General features: G+C 36.0%; 1 protein-coding gene across 1 annotated transcript; it reads left to right on the plus strand.

The window, feature by feature from the left end:
* Nucleotides 1–4377: 4377 nt before the first annotated feature.
* On the plus strand, nt 4378–13724 carry LOC110920162 (trans-resveratrol di-O-methyltransferase). The gene is given in 2 exon segments (XM_022164393.2): nt 4378–5157; nt 13572–13724. Coding segments are annotated over 2 exon segments (933 nt in total).
* The last annotated feature ends 3364 nt before the right edge of the window (nt 13725–17088 follow it).

Here is a 17088-nt window from a genome sequence, read left to right on the forward strand (position 1 = left end):
AACACTTTAGGAGCAGTCATGATAAAAACATCACAACCTTCATAGAAACAATTGAAATCAATTTGTAAACTAAATAGACTATACCATAGTTATCAGACATATTTTCAGATCTGAGCACTATAGGTGTTCTATGCATGATATCACTTGTTATATGAAGTTTGTGTGTCATATGACATCTTGGTTGTTTTACAGAGTATCAGATCCATCATTTTGAATATGATTTCTCGTTGCTCTGTTTTTCAACTGAATACAATCAACCTTAGTATCAATGAATTTTGAGCTGAACTGTTATGTCAAATTGATTGTTAGATCGAATTTGACTGTCCAGGCTCTGATACCAATTGTTAGGATCTGAGGCTGTCTGTGATTGTGTTTGTTTGCATAAAATGAATAAATGCAGCGGAAATGAGTAGTAAACTTTGTAAACACAAACAAAGAAGAGAAAAGTATGATAAACAATTGCTTTACATCAAGTTGAATGGTTACAAAGCAAATCAAGAGATTACAAGCATGCTTACAATACTAAGCTCCCCCTCAGCCTGATACTCCCTGGTTGATCGTACAAGATGAAAGGAGATGAGCAAAAAGCTCCAAGCTCAAATAGAACAGTACAGGTACTGCTCTATTTATAGTGCAGATCAAACCACTGAGAATCAAAGCTGACGTCACCATGAAAGTGACATCTAACAACCTAAAAACCTGTAACTACTGACTAGTACAAGCCCTGCTTACTAAACAACTGATTACAAGATATAAGTTAAACTGCTGTTGTTGATACTAAGCCATTGTTGTGGTTGAGCAGTGGTTCACCTTTGGTTGATCAGGCCTTTGGTTCAACAGTGCTTGTCTTCAACAGGGCTTTGGTCCTCAGCAGTATTTTGAGACATTAGTAGATTGGACATCAGTGCTTAGTCTCCAACAGTCTTTAGGAATCAGCAGTTGTTGTAGGTCAACATTTGTTGTAGAATATCAGTACTTTGAGTTGCATCAGATGTTGGAGCCACTGTCAAGGGGAAAGTTTAGTGTAAACCGCTGCTTATGATGAATCCACTGTTCTGGACCAGTTTTGGCTTTACATCATCTGTTCCTCTGGTAGGGTTCAATCCCAACAATAAAAAACATAAGGAGGGGCTTTTTGGTCAAAACTCACCATCTTCAAAAAAAAACACAGCATCTGCAATTCATTTCTCTTCCCCGTATACTCAAATCCACCATTTTCAAAACTATAAATTACCACATCACAACCAACACCACCACCTCATCCTCCTCCTCCACCACCACCACCACCACCACCACTACCGCCTACGATCGCCACCATCTTGCCGGAAACTAGATCTGAAACCACCACCACCTTCAACCACCTGTTGGGTTTTTCAGATCTGGCACCATCATTCCACCATCCACCGCCACCGCTCCATCGCCACCAGTTTCCCCATGGTGTATCAGAGTTTTTTTTCCGCCCACCATCGTTAATCAGAGTTCTTTCGTAAGTTGTGTTATTTTTTATTTTCATTGCGTTTTAGTTATGAAACCTCAATTGCGTTTTTCACTTCATTATGTTTTAGTTAGAGTTTTTTTTCATTTTTGTTCTTCTGGATGTTAAAGCAGAGACATGACCATGCTAAAATAGGAGCATGATCATGTTGGAACAAAAGGCATGACCACGTTAAAACTTATTGCGTTTTAGAACCTGCAGTGCAAAGAACATGATCATGCTTAGACAGATGCATGATCATGTTGGAACTAAGGCATACCCATGTTAAAACTACACTACTTTTTAGAACCTGCAGTGCAAAATATTGATTTTAGTTTTATTGCGTCTTACAACCTGGAGTGTAAAAAACATGATCATGCTGAAATAGAAGCATGGTCATGTTGGAACAAAAGCATGACCATGTTAAAACATAAACATGGCCATGTTAAAACTTCATTGCTTTTTAGAACCTGCAGTGTAAAATATTGATTTTTAGTTTTATTGCGTTTTACAAGCAAAGAACATGATCATGCTAAAATAGAAGCATGATCATGTTGGAACAAAAGCATGACCATGTTAAAACATAAACATGGCCATGTTAAAACTCCATTGCTTTTTAGAACTTACAGTACAAAATATTGGTTTTGGTTTTCATTGCGTTTTACAACCTGAGGTGCAAAGAATATGATCATGCCAAAACAGAAGCATGGTCATGTTGGAACAAAATAATGACCATGTTAAAACATAAACATGGCCATGTTAAAACTTCATTGCTTTTTAGAACATACAGTGCAAAATATTGATTTTTGGTTTCATTGCGTTTTACAACCAAAGAACATGATCATGCTAAAATAGAAGCATGGTCATGTTGGAACAAAAGCATGGCCATGTTAAAACATAAACATGGCCATGTTAAAGCTCCATTTCTTTTTAGAGCCTACAGTGCAAAATATTGATTTTTGCTTTCATTGCGTTTTACAACCTGAGGTGCAAAGAACATGATCATGCCAAAATAGGAGCATGGTCATGTTGGAACAAAAGCATGACCATGTTAAAACATGAACATGACCATGTTAAAACTTCATTGTTTTTTAGAATCTGTAGTGCAAAATCTTGATTTTGGGTTTCATTGCGTTTTAGAACTACAGTGTAAAAGAACATCAAAGAACATAGAACATGATCATGTTAAAAGGGAAGCATGATCATGTTGGAGCAAAGACATGACCATGTTAAAACATAAGCATGACCATGTTAAAACATAAACATTACATTGTTAAAACCCATTGCGTTTTAGAACCTGGATGTTGGAACAGAGGCATGACCATGTTAAAACAAAGGCATGACCTTGTTAAACAAAGGCATGACCTTGTTAAAACAAAAACATGGCCATGTTAAAACAAAGGCATGGCCATGTTAGAGAAACATGACTATGTGAAACCCATTGCGTTTTAGGTACGTTTTCTTCAGAATTTGAGTGCAGAGAACATGGTCATGTTAAAACATAAACATAATCATGTTAGAATAGAGGCATGGCCATGTTAAAACATAATCACGGCCATATGAAACCCGATTGCGTTTTAGAACCTGGGTTATAGTGTCTTGTTCTATCCACTGCGTTTTACGCATCTGGGTTTTTGAATTTTTTTTCAAAAGTATAGCAATAGTGTGCTCGTTTTAAAGATAAAAAAACGCTCGTTTTTATGGTGCAATTTTTATAAAAAAAATATTGTCGTATGAAAAAGTTATTAACGTTTTAAAAACGACGGGGAATTGGAGGAGAGAGAAACTATTGCCTTGGATTGACTAGAATACCCCTAAACAAACTCATGCGTCTCTTTTCTTCCCTTAAATTTCCCTGATTTAATCTTAGCCCTTGATTAACTAAATGGATGGTCAAGATCTCTTCCTAGCCTTCTTAGCCAAATAAACTTCCTATTGTATCTCCACCCTACAATAGGTACCTTGTCTTTTTGAGTTTTCCTTCAATTTGTATGTTTAGTATGTTAAGATTATTTGTATATGATCTTTTGCCTATTTCTATAATCATCTGCCATATTTTTATTGTTGGCTCCTTGCTAGTAGCTTGTTTTTAATAAAAATAGGCCGCCGAAAAATAAAAAATCTGAATAATAATATATCAACGTACCGATAGAATGAAATTCCTAAGAAAATCCAAATAACAAAGTAAATAAAATAAATATTAAAGTCGGAAATAACATCATATCATTTGATGAATTAACACAAAAAAGTCTTAGTGCTATCACAATTCAAATAGAAAGAAAAGGTTGGATCGGATTTGTAACATTATCATAAATTTTAATATACTTTGTTTATAACATTAAAAAATAATGTCCTTCAGAAATTTTTATATAAAGGTATCAAACCAAAGTTTTGTTAAAAAAAAACCTTTATAGCCCATAAAAAGTTCTAAGCTGATTTTAATTTTTTTACACATAAATGTCACCTAACCTTTTACTTATAAGAATTTTAGTTCACACGACTTTTGTGAAGACCCGGGGCAAACACCATACCTTGTTATGCCGCAACTTGTGGGAATCCAGAAACCATGTTGATTGATGGGTTATTCTGGTGTACATTCAAAATTAATATAAAACAAATCAAGAGCTTCTTGGAAAATGTAAAATTTGTACAAAAAATAGAAGCCATATATTGAGAACTCAATAGTAAGCAAAATCTATTTTCCCTTTTCAACCAAACTATCACACATTTCTTGGCTTTCTACGGCCCATAGAAATGAAGTCACTATTGAGCTGATATATGTTATCAAATCCAACTCAATCTCCTCACATGTTACTCTTTATATAGGCAGGATCTAATTAAGGTTACACCCATCGATCAATTTGTCCATCACTATTCACATACATTACAAGAGAAGAGAGGTCATGGCATTACAAAATGACGAGCAATCTAGTGTCTTGCTTGATTCTCAAGCTCACATATTGAACTACGCCTATAGCTTTGTAAGGTCCATGTCACTCAAATGTGCAATTGAGCTAGAAATACCTGATATCATACATCGCCATGGTGTACAAATGTCCCTCTCAGAGTTGGTTGATGCCCTCCCCATCAACAAGGAGAGATCTCAATATGTGTATTGATTGATGCGCATACTTGTGCACGATGGTTTCTTTTCTATACAAAGTTTACCAAGTGTTGATCGTGAGGAAAGAGAAGGCTATTCGCTTACTCCTGCTTCTCGCTTACTTCTAAAGGAAGAGTCATTAAACATTACACCACTTTTCCTAGTCTTTTTGGATCCGATAATGTTGGATCCATGGCAAAACATGAGTAAATGGCTCCGAAATGAAAATGATATCAACCCTTTTCAAACTACCCATGGGAAGATGGCATACGAATTGGCGGTTGAAGATCCGAAGCTTTACCAATCCATCAACGAAGGAATGGCTAGTGATGGAAGGCTTGTTGCAAGTGTCATTCTTAAACACTGTAAGGGTATCTTTGAAGAGTTGGATTCAGTTGTTGATGTTGGAGGTGGGACTGGGACTTTTGCAATGTGCATTGCGGAAGCTTTTCCCAATCTTAGTTACATAAACTTTGATCTTCCACAAGTTGTTAAGGGTTTGGAAGGAAGTAAGAACTTGAGCTTTGTTGGGGGAGACATGTTTGAGACCATTCCAAAAGCTCAGGCAGTTTTGTTCAAGGTATTCATTCCTTACTACACTTGTCTTCTTACTTTAAAATCATTAATCATCTAGAATGCATACATGTTCTTTAATTTTGGAGATTCTTTTTCATTCCATGACAACAATAATTAATGTTGATTTTTTTTGGGTCTACATATTCACACACCTTAATGCCTATTTCCACACCCTTCAAGACGCCTCGTATAGACCTATACGAGGCGTATAGGGTTTCTTTTCCCGACCAGCTTCTGCGCCTCGTACAATGTCACATCAGACGGGGAGTCTAGCCCTGTACGAGGGACCAATACGAGGGTACTTAGATGCCTCGTATAGGTCAATACGAGGCGTCTTCCTGACCGATTTGACTATGATGAGACTATGTGTCTGACATGACTTAAAGGCATACGGGGAGTAAAGAGCTATACGAGGCGTCTATATCTCACATAAAATGCAACATACAGTGCATTCTTGGTCCACACCCGAGCATTCAAGAAACACTCACATTCACACATTCTGTTTCTTCTTGTATTTATTCGAAAGACACTCTTGTTGTTTGTATTTGCGTTCTTATCATCCTGGAGTGTTGAAATGTCATCATATTGGGACGGCAACTATATCTTCGGGCAGTATTCTAGCGACAACTAGAGGCACGAAAGCGTTCTGGTAACAGTTATTAGCTTAAATGTTTTAATTACTTGTTGTTTTAGTTTATTATTTACTAATGGTGATACGGTTGTCTATTTTGGAGGAGTCTGGCGTTCCCGATTCTAATGAGCAAGAGGAGGTTGTGTCTAGTATACAAGGAAAACAAAACAGCCTGTTTCTAGATTTGAACAAGCATCCTCCTGTTGATGAAAGAGCCCCTGTAGATGACTCATACCATGCTAGTGGATACGGAGGAAACGGTGGATACGGAGGAGACCGTGGATACGGAGGAGACCGTGGATACGGAGGAGACCGTGGATACGGAGGAGACCGTGGATACGGAGGAGACCGTGGATACGGAGGAGATGGTGGATACGGAGGAGACGGTGGATACGGAGGAGACAGTGGATATGGTGGATATGGTGGATACGGTGGATACGGTGGATACGGAAGAGACGGTGATCATCAGCAATTCATTTCCCCGGGCACTCCTTACGTTCATCAAAACAATCCGGACGTTGGAGGATATGGTGGATATGGTGGTTATGGTGGATATGGTAGATATGGTGGTGAGGCACCTCCCATCCTGGACAGTCCGTACTTAAAAAAGCAGGTATAAATTACTATTTTATTATTAATATTTTATTATTATTATTATTATTATTATTATTATATTATTATTATTATTTTATTATTATTATTATTATTATTATTATTTATTATTATTAATATTTTATTATTATTATTTATTATTATTATTTTATTATTATTATTATTATTATTATTATTATTATTATTATTATTATTATTGTCGATGTTACAGGTTTTCAACTCTTTAGATGAACTAAAGAAACGAATACAAGACCTAGCAAACGCGGATGGTTTCGTTATTGTCACCCGTCGATCAAAGAAAATCGGGGGAAGAACCGGGAGGGTATGGCTTGAATGTGATCGTGGTGGTGAGCACCAGACTACAGCAACACTTAGAAAAGCTGGAAGCAAAAAAACCGGTTGCCCGTTTTACCTGCTGGCTGTCCGAAACCACCCGTATGAAACCTGGGAGATAAAAGACGGAACAATTGAACATAACCACGAACTTTGTGAGGACCTGTCGGCCCATGCGTTTGTGCGAAGGTTTACTCCAAGCGAAATGAAACTGATTGAGCAGCTGACAGCTCAAAACATGGAGTCGCGCAAAATATTTCAAACGATAAGGAAGCAGGACCCCGACAGGTTTCATGTTCAGAAAGACGTTCAAAACGTTGTAGCGAAGATTAGAGCCGAACAAAGACAAGGATTGACTCCCATGCAGTCACTAGAAAACGTGCTGATAAACAACGACTTTATTTACGAGACACGGGAGGAACCCGTAACAGAGATCTTCTTTCTTCATCGGGACTTGAGAGTCATGTGGCGTGCATTCCCCCATGTCATGCTAATCGATGCGACGTACAAGACAAACATATACAATATGCCCTTTATCCAGATTGTTGGTATGACGCCTACCAACAAATCCTTTATTATCGCGCATGCCGTTGTTAGTAAAGAACGGGGTGATAACTTTGTGTGGGTGCTTGAGAGGGTTAAGTCAATGTTGGATGAATGTATGGAGCCACGTGTGATTTTAACGGATAGAGACCTAGCCCTTATGGGCGCGTGTGCTAAAGTATTTCCAGACGCCTCCAGGCTTCTTTGCAGGTGGCACATACAACAGAGTGTTATGAAGCACTGCAAGGGTGCCTTCATAGACGAAGACTGGAAGAAATTTTTGTCATTCTGGGGGACATTGATTGAGTCTCCATCCATACCCATCTACGAGTACCACTTGCGCAACATGCGAAAGCGACTTGTGGAGTGCAAACGTTCTAGTAAGTTTTTCTAATAACATACGACTCACCTATGCAAATTTTATTAAATTATTTTTACTTTTTAGGAGTCTTCAAATACGTGTACCATAACTGGCTAAAAGACTATAAGGAGATGTTCGTCTTTGCGTGAACTGATAAGAGGCGCAACTTTGGTAATCTTACCACAAACAGAGTTGAGAGCCAACACGCCAACTTAAAGAGATACGTCCTAGATAGGAGCTCGCTGGACTGTGTAGTTGGTTGTGTCCGGGATATAGTTGAGACACAGTTCGGTGAAATAAGGAAGACTTTTCGAGAAAGTATCGAAAAAACAATGAAACACCACAAACACCCGATGTTTCAACACCTACTTGGAAAAGTATCCCATACAACCCTTGACTTGTTGCATGGAGAGGCAATTAGGAAGCTAGATGTCTTGGAGCGCTTTCATTCATCATCTGGTTGCCAAATGTGGCACAGCTGTGGGTTGCCCTGTGCTTGTAGGATAGAAAAGTACATGCGTGAAGGTAATAATTGTTAAAAGTACAACACTTGTGTGATATATTTCCTTTTTTCATTTTACTTAAACAATGTTGTTTTTAACCGTGCAGAGCGTCCGATTCAACTCGAAGACATAGACGTCTTCTGGCGGAAACTTAACTTCCAAAGTTGTAAATTGATAGACGATGACGTTGACGTGGTCGAAGAGCTAAATGTTGTTAGACAACAATTACAGTCGCACCCCCCAGCTCAGCAAAAAAGCCTGATGTCAAAGATTAAAGCGGTGTTGACTCCAACGAAATCTACCAAGAAACCACCGGTTGTCCAACAAAATACTCGTGGCCGACCAACAACAAAGCAGGTACAACAAAGGTTGGACGAGGCCTCTCGTATAGATGAAGAATTGAGGAGAAGCTCCTTCGGTGATGCAAACACGTGCAAGGTTCACGACAAAGTAAGTACGATAAACCTCGCCACAGCTCGTACGTTCCGTCACAGGCCTCTCAACAGTCGGTTATAAGGTCCCAAAAACCCAAAGCGAGCCTAAGCCGTTCAAAGAGTTCTAAGAAGAAAGAGACACGAGATGATCACGGTTTTCCTTTAATCATTGGGGACGAGTACGTGGGAATCATCGAACGGTTTAAGTCTGCCATTCCGCCAGTGTTCCATCCGTACGTCTTGTGCATACGAGATGTGATGCTGGACGGTCATTGTGGGTTTCGGTCTGTGGCTGTGGGCTTAGGTATGGATCAGAGTTCATGGGGGCTCATTCGAAGGGACCTTGTCCAAGAAATGGATCAGAACGAATCGATCTGGTTCCCAATATTTGAAGCATAAGATGAAGGTTATTTTTACACGCATCGTCAGGGCCTAATTTGGGATTCAGTGGCCGGTTGTGGGGAAGATCACTGGATGGACTTCCCCTTAGCAGGACTTCTTATTGCACAAATGTACGGTATCGGGGTGCACCTGTTAACGACAACCATGGGTGCGAGTTCCACTTACTTCCCGATACTAAGTCCTCCGGCTAATCAACAACCATTATTCATAACGCTTACACATGTTAACGAGAACCACTTCATACATGTTAAGCTGGAAGGGGATTATCCTATGCCACCAGCACACGAGCTATGGTTGACCCACCGAAGACCCCATACGGAACAATGGGAAGATATGTACTTGCCACGTCTAGAATGGTATACATCGATAATGAATCCTCCGCCAAGATCAAACCCTAGTCTTAATTACATAGATAGTTATACGGAAGAATGATTTTTGTAATTAATAGTATTTTTTGTAATTAATAGTATTTTTTTGTAATTAATAGTATTTTTTTGTAATTAATAGTATTTTTGTAATTAATAGTATTTTTTTGTAATTAATAGTATTTTTTGTAATTAATAGTATTTTTTTGTATTAATTCCTATAATTTTCTACAAATTCTATAATTTTTATTATAATTTCTATCATTATTCTATAATTAGAATTCATTAAAAAAGGTTAATAAAATTTTTATAAAAAAAATACAAATATACGACTCGTATAGAGCTAGACGGGTCGTATATGATTGACCAAAAGACCATTTAGCCCTTGATATGCCCCCAATCTAGGCTTATTTTAGGGGCTAAAAAGTCATTCTACTTTCACCAGACGCCTCGTATAGAGCTATATGGGTCGTCTATTTGAGCGGGTTTTTGAAAATTTGAATTTTGAATATTTGAATATCAAAATTTGAATTTTTTGAAAAAGGACGATTCGTATAGACCTGTACGTGTAGTCTATTAGGGCGACAACAATTCTTTTTTTTAAATTTGAATTTTGAAAATATTTTAGTTAATTACTAATATACCCCTGAAAGTCCCCAGTATAGCCCTTTAACAGGGGCTTAAAGGTAATTTAACAACCTAGACGACTCGTATAGGTCTGTACGACCCATACAACTGAGGCGGCAACTTTTACACTTTTTCCTTTTTTAGTTATTAAAAAATGTTTATTAAATGACCATTTTGCCCCTGTAAAGCCCCCAGTATAGGCATTATTCAGGGGCAAGATGGTAATTAACCACTCCAGAAATATCTTTTTGGTTTGGTTAATTACCATTTTGCCCCTGAAAAATGCCTATATTGTGGGCTATACAGGGGCAAAATAGGCATTTAATAAAAAGGCTAGACGACTCGTATAGGTCTGTACGAGTCGTCTATGCCTCGTATAAGACTGGGGGGCCTAGACGACACTGGTTATCACCCCTAAACAAAAAAAACACACATATACGGAGCAGACTCACCTATACGCCTCGTATGTATTTCGACCGTATTTTTGAAGATTTGAAGCATCACTGGTACGTATTTCATCCCGTAGTTTAGTATTTTTGCCCGTTTTTGCCTTTAGACCGTAGGTTTGCCCTGAAATTTGTTTTTTGTTGGGTTTTGGGGTTTGAATAAAATGTTGAAGATGAAGCAGTAGAACAGGACGCCGAGTATAGCCCTATACGAGGCTCTGAATTTATTTTTTTTTTGTAATGTTATTATTATTGTTATTATTATTCTTTTTATTATTATTATTATTATTATTATTATTATTATTATCATTATTATTATTATTATTATTATTATTATTATTGTTGTTGTTGTTGTTGTTGTTGTTGTTGTTGTTGTTTATTCATCATTATTATTAATTATTATTATTATTATTATTTATTATTGTTATTAATATTATCATTATTAATATTATTATTATTGTTATTATTATTGTTATTATTATTATTGTTAATATTATTATTATTATTATTTATTAATTATTATTATTATTATTATAAATATTATTATTATTTATTAATTATTATTATTATTAATATTATTATTGTTTATGTTATTATTATTATTGTTATTATTATTATTTATTTATTTATTATTATTATTGTTATTATTATTATTGTTAATATTATTATTATTATTAACATTATTATTTATTATTGTTATTAATATTATCATTATTAATATTATTATTATTTTTATTATTATTGTTATTATTTTTATTGTTAATGTTATTATTATTATTAATATTATTATTATTATTATTAGTATTATTATTATTATTATTATTGTTAACATTATTATTATATATTAATTATTATTATTATAATTATTATTATTTATTAATTATTATTATTATTAATATTATTATTATTAATGTTATTATTATTATTGTTATTATTATTTGTTTATTTATTTATTTATTATTGTTTTTATACGTATATTGTATTTATTTGCAGATTGATTATGGAGGACGATCTGATTCAGGTCGATGACATTCACGTAGAGCCGGTTCAGTAGGGTCCACGACGGAGACGGCGGCCGCCTGTGGATTCGCTGCAGGGGCATCCGTATCTAGAGTTTCCCGACGGCACCGATGCCGCCCGTCATTGCCAGAAGCTTAGGAGGATGCACATTGGATCGCATGCAGCGATCGACTGGGATGCGATAGATGGGATTGTTGAGACGCCGAGACTGCGTCGGTTTATACCTGTTGATTTGCCGTGGCATCGTCTTTTTGATTTGGCGCACACGCCAATCACAGGGAGCTGCTGGTCGAGTTCCTTTCGTCATTCACATTTCACCCTCCTGGGGTCCCAGTGCCGCTTCCGCACCCAGGTGCTCCCCCTCCGCCTGAAGTTTTCTTTCAGGCTTGCTGGCGTTATGCGTTCGATGACTCTAGCAGAGTTTGCGGTGCATTGTGGTTTATACATGCAGGGGGAGATCGAGACTGAGGTTTACACAGCGGGGCTAGTGTTGGTTGACAAACCCACTCTTGTAGGGTTTTGGCAGGTGATTACGGGGGAGAATCATTGGGAGCACGACAAGTCGAAGGGGAGGGTGTCGTTTGTTAGGGACCCACTGTACAGGTATGTACGTTTATTATGGCAATTATTGTGATTATATGCATTGTTTATTAATCTCTGTTTCTGTATTTCGCTAACACTATCTGCAGGTATCTGCACCATTTGTTCGCTACTTCTATTTCAGCGTGCGGCTACTGCCGTGAGTGGTGTACGACCACAGATCTTTTTTTCCTTTATTGTTTGTTGTATAGGAGGCCGTGCGCGCTAGCACACGGTTTAGCCCAGTACTACGCCTCCGCCCATCACCGGCAGGAGCGCGGATTTTTGTATGGCGGGGCGTACGTGACCGTCATTGCCCGTTCATTGGGCCTCGTACTACACCAGGACCCACATCTATGGACCCCGGCAATCATGCCGACGCGGATGGGTTTTCAGTCGCTGTGGGGGATGAAGGTAATCAAGAGGTTCCCCGTTGGCCCACGGTTTAAAAACCGCGATGGGGGCGTATGGACAGAGGAGTCCCTACCAGAGCATTTCGAGGCCGTTTATCCTCCTCCAGATCCTGCTGATGCAGTGCCCGTGGAGGACCCTCCGGAGGATGTAGACGGTGCAGCGGTGCCACAGCCACCGCCACCTCTCGGTGCGCCTCAGTTTCCACGTCACGTTATTCCAGGTCATGCCCCAGGAGTTGCGCTACATCCGGATGTACGAGCCGAGCTTGATAGGCTCACTGATTTGGTAGGTTGGCTGGTACGGGCCGAGCAGGATAGACGAGAGAGAGAGGGATTACCCCCGATACCGCTTCCACCGGCTCGAGCACCACATCAGCAGCAGCAGCAGCCGCAGCAGCAGCCGCAGCAGCAGCATCAGGATTCGGATTCGGATTTGGATTTGGATGCATAGACCTGTTGTTATTTTTATTTTGGTTATGGATGTACAAACTTATCTTATATATTTTTGTTATGGATGTACAAAGTTATCTTATATATGTCATATTTTATGTTTGTTTTCAGTTATTCGGTTACTTAATGATTGTTGTCTTAAATTGAGATAATACGGAAACAAAATATGTTTTGAATATAATACGGAAACAATATATCCCCTGAATATAATACGGAAACAATATTTGAACGAGATAAAATTTTAATCGGAAGAATAATATTTAATCGATATAATATAGTGTAAAAAACAATAACTTTTTTTAAAATACTTGATTTTTAAAAAACAATAACTTTTTTATAGTGTAAAAAACAAAAAAAAAAACAAAACTTTTTTTAAAACCAAAAAAATTTTCAACCAAAAAAATTTTCAACCAAAAAACACATCTTCAAAAACTATCCAAAAAACCATACCAAACCCCACCAAAACACCCCTTATTTCAGCCAAAAAAACACCCAAGCTTAAGACGCCTCGTATAGGGGTGTATTCTTCATATACGGTTTCTTAAACTTTGTGCCTGACACCCTCTGAGACCCCCTTGAATTCAGTGCTTAGACGCCTCGTATAGCCATATACGAGGCGTCTAGGGCACAAAAAGTGTGAAAATAGGCAGGGAGGGTGTCCAAATAGTTTCAGCCTTTATTAATTACATAAAAAAACAGTGGGTATTACATAATTGGAGCGATGAAGAATGTGCAGAGATATTAAAGCGATGCAAAGAGGCTATTCCGACCAAGGAAAATGGTGGGAAAGTGATCATCATAGAAATTGTGTTGAAGGATGAAGAATTGGGGAACAAAACCCTCGAGACTTAGCTTTTCTATGATATGTTTGAGTTCACGACGGCAAAGGGAAGACAGAGGAGTGAAAAAGATTGGGCAAAGCTCTTCCATGATGCTTGCTTTAGCGGTTATAAAATATACTCCCTCTGTCCTATTAAAAGTGTCATATTTTGAATTTTCAAAGTCTTTGTTTATAAACTTTGACCTTAAATAATTTTGTTTGTGTTAGATAATACTTGATGAAGGTTATATGATTTGAGTGTGTTTTACAAGTGTTTTTATCGGGTTAATTTTCATCAAGTTTTATATAACACAAAAATATATAATTAAAGTCGAAGTTATAAATAAAGACTTTAAAAATTCAAAATATGACACTTTTAGTGGGACGGAGGTAGTATCCAGTTTTGGGAATAAGGTCTGTTATCGAAGTCTACCCCTAGTTAATATATATCATACTAGGTTAGAACCCGGTTAAATAAATGTAATTTTATATATTAAATAATAAAAAAAAGTTATATCTTTGAGAAACCCGTGTATTGTACGGGTTGAGTAAATTTAATTTTATATATCAAATAATGAAAAAAGTTACATTTTTAAGAATCTCATGTGTTATATGGGTTGAGCACATGTAATTTTATATACCAATCAATAAAAAGTTATTTCTTTATAAACCCTATGTATTATATGGATCGAATAAATCTAATTTTATATACTACATAATAAAAAGTTATGTTTTTTAAAAACCCCGTATATTGAATAAATCTAATTTTATATACTACATAACAAAAAAAGTTATATTTTTTAAAAACCCCGTGTATTACACGAGTTGCATAAATGTAATTTTGTGTAGTAATATCTTTAAAAAAACTAACGGATGTACTCGATATACGATGGATGGGGTGATTGCGGTGATGGTTTTTGTAAATGTCGCGTAAAAATAGTGATTACCGTATTTGAGTTGAGAATTGAACATGGAAATAAAAGTATAGAACCAATAAACATTGATTAATAACGTAAAAATAGTGATTACCTTATTTGAGTTGAGAATTGAACACGGAAATAAAAGTATAGAACCAGTAAATATTGATTAATATTTTTGTTTACCCCTTATAAACATTTTTGAAATAGATTATATCCTTAACTACTTTAGTTTAATAAAATAAATTAATCATTTACATGATATTAATTTATATCGAAGGGATTAGTCCAATCGTTATCGTTATGTGATGTGTTAACCATATGAAAACGCATGTTTTGACGTATCCGATTGAACTCAATATATCATGTACTTGCATTGCGATTAGATCAAAATGTAACGTAAATCGAATTTATAGCGTACAATCATAACGTATTATACGTGACCCGACTAACTCGAATTTATATCGTCGAGGCAAAAACTCTTAAGGGGGTCAAAGTGGCATTTACAAAGTTTATAAAAAGTTAAATGGTTAAAAATTGCATTTCCTGAACCTAAGGGCTAAGAAAGGATAAAAATAAAATTTGATAAAGTTTTGGTGTAAGAAGGAAACTATAACAAAATTATAAATATTATAAAATATTATATTATCTCCTATACAAATTGTTTAAATTTATATTAAATTTAATTTTTATAATTATTTTTTAATTGATATTAATTACCTACAAAAATAGATCACTTCAATGAATGACATGTGTCGTTTTATTGATTTCTTTTATTATATAGTATAGATAGATAGGCAAAAGATCAAATAGGAAGTTAATTTTGGCTAGAAAGGATAGGAAGCCATAGGATTATGATATGTGGCAAATTTTAAAATAAAGAGAAAGGGTATTTTAGTCAATCTCATCCTTTCTTCTTCCTTCTTCTCCCCAGTTACTTCAAAACCCGCCATCTCCAACCTTTTCTTCACTTACTATCTCAATAATCACTACATTATAGTGCGATTTTCGTCATCAATCAATGATTCAAACACCCAATCAACGTGTTCTTCAGCTTTTTTTTAAGAAAACCCAGTTTAATTTCATTCAAAATCTCGTTTTTTCCCGTGATTTTGAAGATAATCACTCGATCCGTTCGATTTAATCGCTGATAAGTGTTTATATCATTCAAATTTCGTCAATTGATGAAGAAATCGGCTTCGATCCATGTAAGAAATTCTTTAATTTCATTTTCACGATCTGGGTTTTTATTTAGTCATTGCGTTTTAGAAAAAACACATTTTTAAGTGTCTTTAGTCAATGCGTTTTAGGTAAAACACATTTTTGAAGTGTTTTTAGTCATTGTGTTTTAGGTAAAACACATTTTTAGGTGTTTTCAGTCCATTGCGTTTTACAGAGAACACTTTCTTTTGTTTTTTTAGGTCATTGCGTTTTAGAAATGAGACATTTTTAAGTGTTTTCTGGCCATTGCGTTTTACAAATAAAACATTTCTTTGTGTTTTCTGGCCATTGCGTTTTACAAATAAGACATTGCTTTGTGTTTTTTGTGCATTGCGTTTTAGGTAAAACACATTTTTGAAGTGTTTTTAGTCATTGCGTTTTAGGTAAAACACATTTTTAGGTGTTTTCAGTCCATTGCGTTTTACAAATAAAACATTTCTTTGTGTTTTCTGGGCATTGCGTTTTACAAATAAGACATTTCTTTGTGTTTTTTGTGCATTGCGTTTTAGGTAAAACACTTTTTATGTGTTTTCAGTCCATTGCGTTTTAGAAATAAGACATTTCTTTGTGTTTTCTGGCCATTGCGTTTTACAAAAAAGACATTTCTTTGTGTTTTTTGTGCATTGCGTTTTAGAAAAATGTCATTTTTTAGATTTTTTTTCGTTGCGTTTTACGTAACTGGGGGTTTTTCTATTGAGTTTTACGCAACTGGGTTTAATTTTTTTTTTAAATATAGCAATAGTATACTCGTTTTAAAGATAAAAAAACGCTCGTTTTTTTGGTGCCATTTTTATAAAAAAATAATGTCGTATGAAAGAGTTATTAACGTTTAAAAAATGGGGGGGAATTGGAGGAGAGAGAAACCATTGGCTTGAATTGACTAGAATACCCCTAAACAACTCACGCGCCTCTTTTTCTTCCCTTTAATTTCCATCATTTAATCTTAGCCCTTATTAACTAAATGGATAGATATGGTTTCTACACAAATAAATGTTGAGTGATCGAATTACTAGTCAGTTATGACTTATAAGCTTGTTTGCATGTTTTCTCTGTCAGTGTTGTCAAAATAAATCATGTTTTTTAATAATAGGTGTGCTTGAATTAGTCAACTTCTATTATTTTCAAAGAACTCAATACAGTTGAAGAAAACCAATTGTAAGACGACTCCGAGCTCGTCAAAGATGGTCACAAAGGGCGATTTTTTTTTGGGAAAGTTTTGAGGGTAGGATTGGGATTTTTCAAAAATAGCATGAATAAT

The sequence above is a fragment of the Helianthus annuus genome, chromosome 16, assembly GCF_002127325.2.
Source record: "Helianthus annuus cultivar XRQ/B chromosome 16, HanXRQr2.0-SUNRISE, whole genome shotgun sequence".
Lineage (NCBI taxonomy): Eukaryota > Viridiplantae > Streptophyta > Magnoliopsida > Asterales > Asteraceae > Helianthus > Helianthus annuus.